Source organism: Camelina sativa, chromosome 11 (genome assembly GCF_000633955.1).
Source record: "Camelina sativa cultivar DH55 chromosome 11, Cs, whole genome shotgun sequence".
NCBI lineage: Eukaryota > Viridiplantae > Streptophyta > Magnoliopsida > Brassicales > Brassicaceae > Camelina > Camelina sativa.
Genome location: NC_025695.1, coordinates 23,768,398 through 23,785,269, shown reverse-complemented (window position 1 = coordinate 23,785,269; position 16,872 = coordinate 23,768,398). Strand labels below are relative to the sequence as shown.

Below are 16,872 nucleotides of genomic sequence, written 5' to 3'. Positions count from 1 at the left end.
AATTACAAAACAATAAATGCAAAGAGATAGAAAGAAAATGGGCCAAGGCTTTTGTAATGGACCTTGGACCACGACTTGGGCTGGCAAAGGGGACTTGAAAATGTTACTTAGGCCTCATTAAAAACCTTGTCAAGAAAACCCAATGGGACAAAACTTGACCAAGGGAAAAAGAGCACCAAAGCAACATTTTACCCTTTAACGAGCACCTTGAGTTGTGAGCAATGTCATAGTGGTTTGAGCCACGTCTTCTAGCTTCTTGTCTAGCTCCTTGAGTAGTTCTTGGATGGCTTGGTTGAACCTCTTGGACCGTGACCTTGTTATTGGACCCGCCGGAATGATCAATGCCTCTTCCGGTACAAGCTGCTCCTTTGATGCTTCCGCTGGTACAAGCTGCTCTTCCGGTGCTTTCTCTGGTTCAAACTGCTCCTCAGGTTTGTGTGGTTCGGTTGAGCTGTCCATGCTCTCATCATAAACCACGTGTAATATCTTGAAGTATTTCCTATGTGTCCTTTTTTTATTGGGCAAACACATACTTCATTTCTTTCAAACAATGTTAACTACTAGCACTCTTACAAGAGGTTGGTTGAGAAGATAGGTAAATAATTCGACGGGAGTACCATATATCAGAAATAAGAACAAGCTTTGTTACAAGCAAATAGGAAAACGAAATTTTATTTTTAAAAAATCCTAATTTTTAAAACTCTCTCAAATACAGTTATCGAGAACTCCTTCACGATAATATTTTTCGACGCTGGTGAAGGTGAAACTAGTTGGCGTCAGGATTTAACCTCGAGTTTATCAATCAATTTTTTTTCACCTTTACTGTTTTTTTACAAAGTATAAAATATGAAATATATATACGATCAAAATTCAAAATAGAAAAGAAAACCAGATAACCTATGCGTTATAATTAACCTACACTAATAATATATATCGTGCACCACAATTAATATGATTTGGACACCGAACAAACCTGTCCCGCAATATCGTTATCCAAACGTACCATGCCATTTCATAAAAAAAATGATCAGTACAGTTTATTAATATTTGTTGTTACTTAATTTATTTCCCTATTGATCCGAATTACGTACATTTCCTGCGACATATATATCACCTGTTTCTTAATAATATTTCGCCTGAAATGCATAAATATTTGCTACCTAAATCCAAACATGTAAAGATTAGAGTCATTTTGAGAAAGTTAAAAGGAGGCTAAGGGAGCCATAGTGATTTGCCTAATCTCCACCATAATATGGTTATACACCTAACTGATCCACATTTATATATAATAATGAAACATTTAGCTTACATGTTACTACTACTTTCTATATTCTAGTTGCCATTATTGATATTTTGCATGGGAGGAAATGTTGACTGATTCTTTCACTAAACTCTCCATCACATTAATTGTAGAAATGATAAAAAACAATGTTGTGTGGTGGAATAGAGATTCCACAGTTCCACTCATCTCTCTGCCTCACCATCCGTGATGCTTCCACATTTGAGCCAACAAGCTAATAGTATTAGATTCTCAATTTTTCTATAAGCACAGATATATTATAAACTAAACTACTCACCAGTAACCATCAATTTAATAACAAATTTAGACTCCCTTTAGTGGTTCTTCACATTTTTATGAATAACCCCCATAAATAGAAAATTTGTGGCCTTGACGGAGAAGCTTTCTATACTATCGTGTTGGAACCTTGATATGAATGCAAGCATATTATAAGGTTCTTCTTAATCGAGTACCAATGGATGAAACTCATAACATGTACTTACCTTTTATGATGTCCTTCTTCTCTTCCTTTGTGCCTCTATAAAACGCAAGCAATAAGCAAGTGAGTTTCATTCTTCTTCAATGGTCTATACTACAAAGAAGAAGGAGATGAACAGAATTGCGAATGTAAAAAGAGTGATGAAAGGGAAGAACAACAAGTTGTTGTTGGTGAGTGTGAATGTTCTTGGAAGTGTTGGTCCTATAAGGTTTTTGGCCAACGAAGAAGATGAAGTTTCAACTGTTATCAACACAACTTTGAAAGCCTATGCTCGTCAAGGCAGGATCCCGGTTCTAGGGTTTGATGTCGATAACTTTATTTTCTACTCCATTAATGCCGGATTCAACAGTATTTCTACCGCACTCTTTACTTGTTTTCCGGAGTCACGTGAATTCTCGATTGATTTAACTTTATTGTTTAATTGCTTATCATTGTTTTGGTGTTAGCTTTGCATCCAGAGGAGAAGATAGGTTCAATGGATGTAACAAATTTCTTGATGTGCAAGAAAGAGCCACGGCCATTGGAAAAAGTCGAAGGAATAAGAAAGAGTAAAGCTCGGGTAGGCCATGGATGGAAAACTCGTCTTCTTCGGTCCATATTAGGATAAATTCTATACAATTTACAAATTTAACTATATACAACTCTAAAGGATTATAGACAATATTCTCAATGTGATGTAATGTGATGTGGACGCTTATTGTATCCTAACGTCAAGACATATACCAAAAAGTATGTATGTGTTATTTAAAACCGTACAAAATATTGAATCGTACCTTTCTTTATCTTCTTATTTATCGAGCATTTCCTTGGAAAATTACATGTCGAGCTAAACCGTTGACCGTATACATCAACCATTGACCATCAATTAAGCCACCACAATTTCAAAACGCAACGCCAACTTAATATCCATCGCAATATCAGATCATCATATGTCCTATATATGACATGTGTTTTTAAAAAATACATTACCATTTTCAAGTTTCCAAAAAAAAAAAAAAATATATTATTTTTAACATAATTATTCTTATTTGGATAAACGCACCGGGAGAAAACCTGGTTAGATTTATTTTTAATCTTGGCTGTTCATTACAAAAGATCATGATCGTTGATTTAGCGGGTTTCAAATTTCTTTCGGAGAAACTTGGAAGTTGAAATAACACGATTGGATTTATTTCAGATCCTTTTGTGTTTAATCCACTATAATTAATGAAGTTTTGCTTCAGATTTTCACTCTCTCTCGTCCAATTATGTTTCACTTTCTTTGTCATGAAACACACCCATCATTATGCTCTGTACGAAAAGATTAATGGATTTTTACAAGAGCAGATTCTAACACAAAATGGACTGCCTTCTCTTTTCTCTTAAATGTTTTTGGAATCTTGTTATTTAGAAGTTCGGCTCATATAGTTTCAGGTTAAACTAAACTCAAAAGCCTGCTTTGGTTTATGCACTAAACTTATGCAAAAAATTTGATCTTTAATTATATGGTCTATGCTAGTCATTTCCTACTTAAAGCTAGTCCTTGCATGTATAATTAAAACCAAGCTTGATTGTAATCATTGGAAACAATCCACAAATCCTTTTTTTGCTATTTCTATGCCAAAACCGTCTTTATTATGAGAACCGTCTTATGAGGAATTTTATAATAACAACAACAATAGCGATTATCATCAGAAACAAAAGAAAAATGCAGCACAAACAACAACGTATTGTCAAAATAAAATTATCCGTAACAGGAAAGCCATGACCATGCCAGCAACCTCCAGCATCGGCTCCACATCGGTAGCAAAAATTATGTCAACATCTGCCAGTTATCAAGTAACTTGTGTTGAAACAAAAAAAAATTCATAATCAATAAAATCCAAAAAGTACTATCTGTGAATTAGAGATGATGATACATACCTGCAAATTACACTGACGCATCCATGAGCAAGTTCAATCATGTGTTTACATTTTCTGCATTGACGCCACAATTTCTCATTTGCTAGAGATTTTAGCATTCCATCATATTCTGTAGGATTTGGATGTAGCCACTTGTACTGGTCGCACGACAAGTTATTATGCCAAGGAACTTTGCAGTTGATGCAAAAGGGTTCACCGCATTTTACACAGCATCTCCTAACTCCAATAAGTCCAAAGAGATTGGTTTCCGACATTAAAGTCGAGCACCTCGGGTTTGGACAGTAAACTCTTTTCGTTACAGGAATCTTATCTTTTTTTATCCTTTTGCCCCACATCTTTTTTAGTTTAGGTGTCAAAAGGTTGACACAATATCTATAAGTCAACCTAGATTTGCATTGATAACCAGGACATGTCATTACACTTCCCATGGCTAGTCTCACCTCTATATGACTTTTCACACATTTAGAACAAAACATATGACCACAGTTATCAATGGAGAACATTTGATCAGCATTAATGTCATCGTTCAAACAGATATTGCAAGTCTCTTTCTCATCAGGCATATCTATGATGATCTCTGACGAGTTTGCTTCTATTGCAATCTGATCATGATTGATGTTATCGTTCATACTTATATTGCAAGTCTCTTTCTGAGCAGGCATATATACCTGTAATGATTTCGGAAGAGATTGCTTCTATTAAAAGTTCGTCGTAGGCAAAAATTAGCTTGATTTAGGTCATCTGCTGCTCGTACTAGGGTGCCTTCTTCCGCCGTAATATATGAAATTCTTTTCTTAGGAGACGGGCATTATGACATTTGACTCCATGATATAAATCGAGATAATATATTATTTCTACTAGGAATCCGGTTCGTGCGTTGCCGCACGGGAAAATGAAAGTGTTTGAAAAGATTAACATTAGTTATGTTTTAGAAAGAAAAAAATGATAATAATTTTCTTATTGAGAATATTTCGATTATGGAATTTCTAAACTGGTTCTACGGCTATTCACTTTTCTAATTTATCAGGTTTTGTTGAGAACATTTATAATTTTAATCACTTTTTATTTGAATGTGTTAAGATGTATAATTGTATATACATAAATGAGGAGTGCCTAACAGTTTTTCTTAGCTTCCTCGACATTGGAGTTGTCAGCTTGGCTTTAATTTGTGTTGTTATAACCACATCTTATCTCAATGAAATTACAAACTCCATTGTTATTTATGTTTTATTCCAACATATATAGGGACATTTATCAGCAAAAATAGAAATGTTCCAAAGTCATGAGCTCATTTATAAACATAATATATATATATATATATATATATATATACTACTGCCCGTTTTAAGTTACAATTGATGTTATAATATATCTATATATATAAAGTTAACTTTATTCATTTCTCTTTCCCCCACATCATCATCCACTTAATCAATTTTTATTTTGCATAAAAAATCTTATTTTTAATATTCATTTATTGCATATTTATTAATTATAATTAATAATAGTAAAAAATAAATAAAAAACGAATGAACTAAAATTAATTAAATTTTAAAATAGAATAAACAATAATTAGTAAATAATAAAAATAATAACTATCTAAAAATGAATTAAGTAAATTAAATAAAAATTTTAAAATAGTAAAAATAATACTATAAATTTGTTTTAGTAATAATGTTATAATTAAAATTATAACTAAAAAATGATTATATTCCAAAATCTAGAATGGGTTAATGAGTTTTAGAATGTAAGTAAGATTCTAATGCATGGTGGAGTAAATAAACAAGTTATGTAATTGTATTTATAAAAATCTAAACATAAAAATAAAATTGAAGTGAAACATTAATTTCTAAGAAACATATACCATAAAGATTTATTATTAAATTTTTCTTATAAGAAAGAAAAAATTAATTACTTAACTTAACTTAACTTAAAAGTTTTGATCTAAAACAAATACATTGTAAGGGGCACACTTTTTTTTTTTTGGAAAACTATGAAAAAGAATTAAAAAAAAAATAATCTATCTAAAAAAACAAAATCAATGGTTAGGAAATTTAGAAAAAATGATATGCAAGTCGTTACAAAAAGTGGCATGTGATTTGTGTAGCATATCTTATAAGGTATATTATCAACTGAAGCTACAATTTTATAACATGATATAAAACATATATAACAAATATAACACATATATGTATATAGATATATATATATATATATATATTATCAAATGCTTTTAACCCAAAACATTGGCAAAAACAACATATTTAAAGTATACTATGTTTTTTTTTGAGAAGACGAAGCTGGGGTTGCACCACAAACTTAACATCTGCAAATAACATATGAGATTTTAGAAAAATATGTAGCTTGAATTAGTGAATAGATATTCATTGTGGGGTTTAAATGTTACATCATTTAAGCATTCTTGACTTAGTCTAAAATTCTATTATGGCAGATGATGCATTTGGACAACCTCATTGTAGCGACATAGCAATAAAACTGTTCATGAAACTTTGTATATTCGCGTTTAATGTAAGATATCTATATGTTTAAATGGTCTCTATAATTAGGTCAACAATCGACATTGACTCTAGAACTTTTAAAATTATGTTTTCATGGGATATGAATATGGAATAAACTCTTTTAAAGATAAAAGGTCAGAAGATTGTCGACAATATTATTGCGACACTAGTCAATATATGTTATATATAGATTAGTAAAATAAGTATGCCATTTATATAGATTTATCTTTTAATCTTCAAATTATATTCATATTCAATAATTCTTATTGATAAAAAATTTAACTAAAATCCCACATAAAATCACAAATAGATATAACAAAGAAATATTATCTTAAAAAATATGTATGTTGTATATCACTAAGTAAAGTGAGTTATATATTTATACTCAAAAGTTGGAATGATTATATTAGAGCTCAACAATTTCTATTGATAAGAAATATTTTAAATTAAAATCTTGCACGTGTACATGTACAAATTCTAGTATACTATATAGGCATATATATACTCAATTCTAGCATATTGCCAATACAATGCCATGATAGTTATGCATGTTGTCCAACTAATTAAACTCTTATACGTTAAAATTAAGATCTGAATTAACATTATACATATGTACTTATTACAAATATCTTTTTTCAGTAAAGCAAAAATAAAATCTAAATACATATGTATTTCATCAATTAAGAATATATAAAATGATGTATGAAATATGTTCACTTAAATTTTAAGATGCTCACCAGTTATTTATTTTTTTATTTAAGAATCAAAAGGAACGATGGTACTCTATGGTACTTTATGCAAACTTATTTCTTGGTCACCTTTATATTTCGTAGTTACAAATTTTAAAATGATGAAATTAACACTTTCGTCAAAATTTCCCTTTATTTTCTCCAATATTTACTTATAATTTGAAGATGCATAAGCTGCAAAAGAAATTATGTAGCAACCTAGTAGACACAATTAGGTAGTAACCAAACCACAACGCATAAAAAGCAACATTACTTATTTACCAGTGACATGGATTTTTATCTGCCAAATACAAACAAGTATACAACAACGTTTCCAAAACAACACTGTTACAATTTTTAAACTATAAACCTAAAAAGACATAAACAATGCCAAAGGCAATGTATTCGACTTACGCTCATCATAATCCATAACAGATAAACCATTTCGAATTATGCAAAATACTTTGCCATCTAATCAAACATCCAAAGAATATTCTAAAAATTAAATATACACATAGGCGTTTCCAACTAAATTAGTTCAATTGGTATAATAATCCTTGGATGAAATATAAATTTTAATTGTTGCAGCATGTTAAGTAGAAATCGTAACATTGTTCTACTCTTAGTAAAGTCTCCCACATCGAGCATTATTATATTTACGAAGAAGAAAAATACGAGTGTTTTTACAAAAAAATATTTTTAAAAAGAAAGACCTCAGGAAAAATGTTCACAAAGGTTTTTTGGGCCTGTAAATTATTTTTTCTCTAAAAGGTTCGCAGCTTTGTTGTTATTACTTCTGGTTCATTGAATTGAATAGTTGAAAATAAATGATACTGGACCCGCGACAGACTTTCTGAAAGACTTTTTCATTTGAAACACCGATTCAATTACATACATGCCTTTCTGACTACTCTCCTTCTCATCGTCAAGGGTAGGGGAGTTAGACAACACCCATAATATTTATAATATAAAGAATCATAATATCCTTTTATAGTTTCAACACAAACAGATAAAATGGCTAAACATCTGTTAATTATTTCATATATTTATTTTATTTTTGTAATAACGGGCCAATATATTTTAATTATCTTATTATACCTTAGATTTGATCCTGTAGAGCTGTTCTATACCATATAGGAATACAATATGATAATAAAGAAATCGAAATCATGTCTCTTCCAACAAAAAACTTAACACTCTTTATGTCTGGAAACAGAGAAATCTCCCCCCTTCATCAAACAGTTTCATGACCCCTTGTACGAAGAAGTTTTTGTTTTGAAAGCGAAGAATCATTGTTTATTAACTTAAGAAAGATAAGAAAAAAAAGTCGTTGATTAGAATAAAAACTTTTCGAAGCAAAGCTGCTATATCATATCAAACGGATTGATAACAACAACAGTTCTACTGTCGATAATACTGCATACGAAAATGATGAAAATCAGAAACACTGATGATCTAACTAAAAAAAACTCAGTCCGTATCAAATCCAAACAAAAATGAGGTTGTAATCAGCAAATGAACTAATTCATCAAAGTCAATCTAAACAGTATATTACAATGATGGTTAATAATATCAGAAAATCAACATATGGCTTTATATATTAACATGCCTTTACAACAATTAGTGGACTAAACGACTAACTCAGAGGGTATGATGAATTGATCCCCATTCAAGGACTAACCAATATAGTTCTCCATCTGTCGGAATGAAAGTGACTTCCTTCTGCAGATTTCCATATAATTTTAAGAATTACATTCTTATCAGAACGTACAAGTCAAAGGATTACTGGTGAGTTTAATTGTTACGTTGGAAAATAATTAAGAGACACAGAAGAGGTAAGGTTACATAAAAGAGAACAATGTCGCCATCGCCACTGTTGCAAGTTTTAAAAATACACGTTAAGAAAATTAACAGAATTGCATTTGACATGTACTAACATGGAAAAGAAAAAAATTAAGAGACGAGAACAAATGACCACCCAACGATAAGGATGAATCACAAACATAGAGGAAGACTCACACGTCAACGGGCCTTTTAATATATATCAACGAAGACTTACATAAAGGAAGAATCACAAACATTGAAGATGGAAAAGCCCTTGGTCAGCAAACGTTCAAACCTTCCTCCACAACCACCGCGAATGAACCCAACCTAAAGGCTAAAGCTTTTAAATAAACGTTATGAAATTTCACCTCTTTTTCCATTAACGGCATGCTGCTGAAAATACGTATAAAGTAAGCATCGTATGATTATACCACGAAAATAAAGTCATAATTACACCACGTATACACGATAAGGAGAATCAGAGTTCGAACCCAGATCAGCAGTGATGAGTGAATGTAGTACCAAATCAGGGATTCTAAAACAGAGCAGAAACTAATCATACAAAGTCACACACGAAATGTATAACTCAAGAACCAACGAATCTATTAAACAGTGGCTACATTTTACAGTCAATTAAACGATGTTTTTTGAAACAGAACTCACTTGATATAAGAAGAAGAGATAAAGCAAGACTTCACAAGAAGATAAGCAGAGAATATAATACAGAACAGGGGTCACCCTAGAGGCGATCGAAATGAGTAGCGATGGTAAGATTCTGTACTGGCGGCGAAATAATACATGGAGGCGAAATTAGGCAACGTTGCACACACTCACTGGAAAATGTGAAAATTATTTAGATCACTTTTGTACCGTTTGATTGTTAGTTTCAGTTGTTCAAATATTTTCAACATGCGAAACCGTCGAATGAATAACAGAGGAGGACAAAAATTAAAAGAGTTCATTGATAAATATATATAAATTCTGAAAAGAGGCAACTCAGCAGGGTTATGTCTTTTAGATTGTAGAGAAGAACTGTTTCGGGAAAGACCGTTCGTTTTGTTTTAACAAAAGAGGCGACTTTTACTTTCATAAAACAATCTCGACTGTTCGTTTTGAAAGAGGCGACTCTTGCTTTCATTGTTTTCTCCTAGTTCTCAACCGTTAGATTATTATTATGACCTCAGCAGTCCCTCCTCTGTAGGTCTGGGACTTCGGTTATTTCGGTGAATTCGGTTTGATTATTTTGGTTTATCCGTTTTTTTGAATTTTGAAAATCTTACCGAATTTAACCAAAATATATTTCGGTTCGGCTAATTCGGTTTCTCGGTTAATTCGGTTTTAAAATTTCAAAACCGAAATTAACCGAAATTTGATTAAAAACATGAAAAAATCGGATTTTTCGGTTATTTAGAGATAACTTCGGGTTTTTCGGTTTTACTTCAAATATTTCGGTTTTTTCGGTTTTGGTTATTTCGGTTATTTTAGGGTAAATTTCGGTTTTATTAGTTTTTTACTAAAAAAAGTTAAAAAAAAATTTAAAAAAAAATTAAAAAAAAATCGGTTAACCGATAGGCGAACCGAAATAACCGAAATATTTCGGTTTTTTTGAAAAAAAAAATTATACCGATCGGTTCAGCCGCCATAACCGAAACCGAACCGAACACCAAAAATATCGGTTCGGTTCGGTTCGGTTCGGTTTAAAATCCCAGGGCTACTCCTCTGAATTATAAAGTTTTTCGTGATTGTATTGTAAATCCTTTAGATACGGAATCAAATTTGCAAAACCTTCTTCTGAATCCTTTAGCCACAACGACGCCGCAAATTCACTACCAACGCACCCGTTGGTTTTGGTTGCGACTTTTTTTTCTCACAAGTTACACACCTTCGCAGCGAAAGTCCACGATTCATTCTCATCACTCCGTTTGCGAATAGATTGCAATTCTGTTTCAAACTAAATAAATAAAGGGTACCGATGGTAGTAATGGTGTCACATCTTGTTGACTACAATTAAGAGGTTTTTACGAAAACAAAGACTGGATTTATAGAATGGCAAGTAAACGGATGATTATATATCGCAGATTCTCCGCAAATTCACTTCACACATAAAAGTACATAACATAAGCAATGCAAGAACATCTGTTTCGTTTTAACATCTAATCGAACATTAAACAAAAAATCTAAATATAAAATCTATATATTTGAGAATTGAAACATTAACCATACAAAAATATGGCAGGCCTAGTTACCATCAACGAATCGAAGTCAGGGACAAACGATAGATTTGAAAAACTTAAGAAACAAAAAGTTTACAAAACAAAGATTAATGATGACTGGGTTTAGAAACTATAAGAAACATCAAAAGGGTCGAATTTATTCTGTAATACATTTGTTAAAACACCAACGAATACGCATATCTACACCAGACATACTGGATAGTTATTGGATGAGAAGAGAGAATAAAAGACTCCTTGCAGTAATTTACGCCAATAAAAAGTATATAGATAGATTGTAAACCAGAACAACTGCAATGGTTGAACTGTTGGGATAAGCTTGAAGAAGCCTTGAGTTAGAAGACAAGTCCTAATCTTAGAATAATTGTGTTTACAAAGAGATAGGGTTTAATGTACTTAGGAGTTATCTAAGTACTAATAGTTCCTACTAGGATTAGGAATAGAAAAGAGTTATATAAGGATATGTTGAGATGTGACATAACTTATGAGGTTTTGTGAGAAGAGAGATTGAGAGCTTAAGTTTTGAGAGATTTTCTTAAGCTAAATAAAAGTGAGTTGTGCTTTTAATTCTTGTGTTCATTACAAAACCTTTGTTCTAGATTTGGTATCAGAGCTTGAGTCTTTTACCAAGAAAACATGGCCGAGCTTACCGTAGCAACATCACGACCTAAGGAAGGAGGAGGATCTCCTTCTATTGTTTGTCCTATGCTAACCTCGACTGATTACACCGTGTGGGCATGAGAATTACTCTTCGAGTACACAAAGTCTGGGATGCCATCGAACCTGAAACCGAGCAGATTAATCCTGATCATAATGATATAGCTATGGCTTTATTATTCCAATCAATACCGGGAAGTTTAACACTTCAAGTTGGAGAACTTGATACGGCTAAGAAAGTGTGGGATTCAATTCGATCTAGGAACGTTGGAGCTGAAAGAGTTCGAGAAGCAAGACTTCAAACTTTGATGGCAGAGTTTGAAAGACTGAAGATGAAAGAATCTGAAACTATTGATGATTTTTCAGGAAAGTTATCCACGATATCTTCACAATCAGCTGCCCTAGGAGCTAACATAGAAGAGTCGAAGATAGTCAAGAAGTTTCTGAGCAGCCTTCCTCGGAAAAAATTCATTCAGATAGTTGCTTCTCTAGAACAAGTTCTAGACTTAAACACCATCAGCTTTGAAGACATTGTTGGCAGACTGAAAGCTTATGAGGAACGCATTCGTGAAGAAGAGGAGGTTCAAGAGGAACAAGGAAAACTGATGTACACGGAATCACAACCGAGTCAACAATACCGAGATTCACAAACTAATCAGCAATACAGAGATTACAGTAATGAATCTGGAGGGTTTAGAGGACGAGGTCGAGGTGGAAGATCGTTTTATAGAGGACGAGGAAGAGGACGCTACGGTGGAAGAAATATGTCACAAGTTACATGTTTTCGATGTGATCAAACTGGCCATTTTGCTTCACATTGTCCAGATCGCTTGCTCAAGTTACAGGAAACAGAAGAGAGTAACAACAAAGATAAAGATACAGAGGATGCAGACGAATTGTTGATGCACGAAGTTGTCTACCTTAATGAGAAAGACTGTATACCAAGCAAATACGAGAAGGATCGTATATCAAGTAAGGTTGAGACGATTGCAGGCAGTGATAATATATGGTATCTCGACAACGGAGCCAGCAACCATATGACTGGGGATAGAAGGTACTTCAACAAACTTGACAGCTCTATAACTGGTAAAGTCCGTTTCGGTGATGACTCTAGGATTGATATTCGAGGAAAAGGAACAATTGCTTTTGTTGATCAGAATGGAAAATCAAGGACTATAACAGACGTGTATTACATTCATGATCTCAAGAGCAATATTATAAGCTTAGGTCAGGCCACCGAAGCAGGGTGTGATATTCGAATGAGAGGAAACTACTTGACTATGAGAGATGAAGAAGGGAACTTGCTCGTAAGAACAGAGAAGTCTAAAAACGGATTATACAAAGTTCAGATGAGATTTCAAGACAATACCAGTTTGTTTCTTGTGGATGTTAGTGAGCCAAGTAAGTGGCATGCGAGGTTAGAACACATCAATTATGCAACCTTAACATCAATGCTAGCGAAGGAACTGGTTTTAGGAGCACCAAAGGTTTATGCTGGAAAAGAAATCTGTAGATCGTGTCTTCTTGGGAAGCAAACAAGGCAGGTATTCTCTCAGGCAACTATGTTTCGAGCTAAACAAAGATTAGAACTTTTACACGGAGATCTTTGTGGTCCTATTACCCCAAGTACGCCTGCTAGGAACAGATATGTCTTCGTGATCATTGACGATTTCTCCCGATACATGTGGACGATGCTACTAAAAGAAAAAGGAGAAGCTTTTCACAAATTTCAGAAGTTCAAGGCTATGGTTGAGAAGGATGTGGTTGAGAAGATTCAAACCTTTAGAACGGATAGAGGAGGAGAGTTTGTGTCTACAGAGTTCAATTCATTTTGTGAAAATGCAGGCATTAAGAGACACTTAACAGCACCATACACTCCACAACAGAATGGTGTTGTAGAGAGACGCAAACGGACCCTGATGGAGATGACTAGAAGCATCTTAAAACATATGAACATGCCTAACTATATTTGGGGAGAAGCTCTTAGACACTCGACCTACTTATTGAACAGAGTATCAACACGAGCATTGAAGGACATGACACCTTATAAACTTTTTCGTGACAAGAGACCTAAAGTAGAACACATTAGAATTTTCGGATGTATTGCTTATGCCAAAGTGGAGAAACCGAACCTAAAGAAGTTGGATGATCGAACAAGAGAGTTAGTTCACCTGGGAACCGAACCTGGCTCTAAGGCGTATCGCTTGCTGGAGCCACAGACGAGACGTATCGTAGTGAGTCGAGATGTAGTGTTCGACGAAACAAGAGGTTGGAATTGGGTTAAAAATGTGGCACATGAAGGAACAGATGAGAGTTTCAGAATCAATTTTGGCGTATTTGGGAATCATGGACTCCAAGATATCAGAAAAAACGAGACTGCAGTTGTGAACATTGATGAAGATACTAGAAGCGAGACCGATAATGTTGAAATTCTTGATGATGGAGAGGAAACAGAGCAACAAATACAAGAGACTGCAACATTACCTGCAGATATTTCGACTGAACCTATATTGCGGAAGTCAACACGACCAAGTGTTAAACCAAAATACTTAGAAGAATATGTCTTACTTGCAGAGGAAGAGGGTGAGTTTCTGTTATTAACACTTAATAATGAACCCAGGAGCTTTGAAGAAGCTACGGTATCTAAGGAGTGGACACGAGCGTGTGAGGAAGAGATAGCTTCGATAGAGAAGCTTAGAACATGGGAACTGGTCGATTTACCCTTTGGAGCAAAATCAATCGGTTTAAAATGGGTGTTCAAGTTAAAAAGGAATAGTGATGGTAGTATCAACAAATATAAAGCAAGACTTGTTGCCAAAGGTTATGTGCAGAAGTATGGTGTAGATTTTGAAGAAGTTTTTGCTCCAGTTGCTAGAATTGAAACCATCAGACTGCTAATTGATCTTGCTGCATCACATAGTTGGGAGATACATCATCTTGATGTCAAGACAGCTTTCCTTCATGGTGAGATTAAAGAAACATTGTATGTATCACAACCAGAGGGGTTTGAGAAAAGAGGTAGTGAAGGGAAGGTCTACAAGCTCCATAAAGCTTTATATGGACTAAGACAGGCACCTAGAGCATGGAACAATAAGCTAAATCAGATTTTAATGGAGTTGCAGTTCGTAAAATGCTCAAAGGAACCTTCGGTGTATCGGAAGAACATTGGCTCTAACTTACTTATCATTGGTGTCTATGTAGATGATTTGTTTGTAACAGGAACAAGTCTGGTTGTGGTTAACAAATTTAAGGAGGAGATGGCTTCTAAATTTGAAATGAGTGACCTTGGAAGACTGACATACTACCTCGGGATGCAAGTTAACCAACACCAAGACGGAATCACGTTGAGTCAAGCTCGATATGCTCAAAGGATCTTGGAGGAATCCGGAATGGCACAATGCAATTCTGTGCTCATACCAATGGAACCAGAGTTGAAGATGTCTAAAGCAGAGAAGGAAAAGGAGATCGATGCAACGACATATAGGAAACATGTTGGATGTCTAAGGTATCTTTTGCACACTAGACCGGACCTATCGTACTGCGTAGGGATTCTCAGTCTTTATATGCAAAGTCCACGGGTGTCGCATGGTGCAGCTATGAAGCAGTGCTTGAGGTATCTTAGGGGAACCACTACTCTTGGACTATCGTATGGACGAAAGAAGGTGCCTCGGCTAATAGGCTACAGTGACAGTAGTCATAATGTTGATGAAGATGATGGAAGAAGCACCTCAGGACATATCTTTTACCTTGGTGATAGCCCGATAACATGGTGCTCACAGAAGCAGGATGTGGTGACATTGTCCTCTTGCGAAGCGGAATTCATGGCTGGAACCGAGGCGGTTAAGCAAGCTGTTTGGTTACAAGATTTACTGGTTGAGATCACTGGAGCTGCAGAAGAGAAGGTAATCATACGAATTGATAATCAATCGGCGATTGCTCTTACAAAGAACCCTGTTTTTCATGGTAAAAGCAAGCACATACACAGGCGTTATCATTTTATAAGAGAAAGAGTTGAGAATGGCCAGATTGAGGTAGAACATGTTCCGGGAAATGAGCAAAGAGCCGACATTCTTACTAAAGCTTTAGACAAGACAAAGTTCAGAGAGATGAGGAGTCTCATGGGAGTGCATGACCTGTCAAAGACAGTCTTCAAGCTTAAGGAGGAAATTGTTAGGATAAGCTTGAAGAAGCCTTGAGTTAGAAGACAAGTCCTAATCCTAGAATAGTTGTGTTTACAAAGAGATAGGGTTTAATGTACTTAGGAATTATCTAAGTACTAATAGTTCCTACTAGGATTAGGAATAGAAAAGAGTTATATAAGGATATGTTGAGATGTGACATAACTTATGAGGTTTTGTGAGAAGAGAGATTGAGAGCTTAAGTTTTGAAAGATTTTCTTAAGCTAAATAAAAGTGAGTTGTGCTTTTAATTCTTGTGTTCATTACAAAACCTTTGTTCTAGATGAACGAATTCCAAATATATAGATCTGAAAAGAGGTAATTGAACAGGTGTGTTTGCATAGAGAAACGTTGATTCGGCAGGGTTAAACAAAAAGAAGCGACGATTTGGGGAAGGAAGAGAAGCACCTTTTCATTTAATAAATTAACGACATCAGCTTTGATCTAAACCGTAGGATGATAAAATAAAATAATCTCATTCGTTGGATTAAAAAAATGACATCAGCAATTCCTCAAAAATGAGTTTGCTATTATATATAGAATTTTATCCTAACGGGAAAAATAAATAGAAATAGAAATCTTACTATATGGAAGTAAATAATTTTTGTGTATTAATAGGGAAGTAAAGAAATCTTACAAATCGAAATCATTTTAATCAGATTTGTGTGTGATTTTAAAAAAAAAAAAATATACTATAGAACAATTTTTAGTTTTTTCTTTTAGCTTGTAATACTCTTAAATTATTCATTTATTTTTTGGTAGTGACTCTTAAATTATTCATATTCATCCACTAAATTCATTTTTCTCTCTTTCATTCATCTATTTTACGTGAATTATTTTAATTTCTTACGAGATCAATTGTTAGTTCAGAAAGATTTGTGCTTACATTACTTATTTGGAACAAACTCAAAATTCCACAGCCAAGTTCATTCTCAAAACTCTGGAAATATAAAGAATATTTAGAGAGGAAGGAACATGATCATCATTCTAGCCGTTAGAGATAATATTGTATTTGGGATCTTCCCAAAGTATATATGTAAATTAGTAAAATTAGG

General features: G+C 33.8%; 1 protein-coding gene and 1 pseudogene across 1 annotated transcript; one reads left to right on the top strand and one right to left on the bottom strand.

The window, feature by feature from the left end:
- LOC104724133 lies at positions 1,784-2,545 on the top strand. The gene is made up of 2 exons (XM_010442581.2): positions 1,784-2,126; positions 2,225-2,545. Exons 1-2 carry the CDS (start codon positions 1,862-1,864, stop codon positions 2,383-2,385), a joined length of 426 nt encoding a protein of 141 aa, XP_010440883.1. The 5' UTR covers positions 1,784-1,861; the 3' UTR covers positions 2,386-2,545.
- On the bottom strand, positions 3,393-4,342 carry LOC109127328 (annotated as a pseudogene).

Bases quoted from the DNA above. Each gene is read 5' to 3' on its own strand.
- LOC104724133 (XM_010442581.2), top strand. From the start codon at position 1,862: ATGGTCTATACTACAAAGAAGAAGGAGATGAACAGAATTGCGAATGTA. The intron at 2,127-2,224 runs GTATTTCTACCG...TTTTGGTGTTAG, and splicing joins CATTAATGCCGGATTCAACA to CTTTGCATCCAGAGGAGAAG.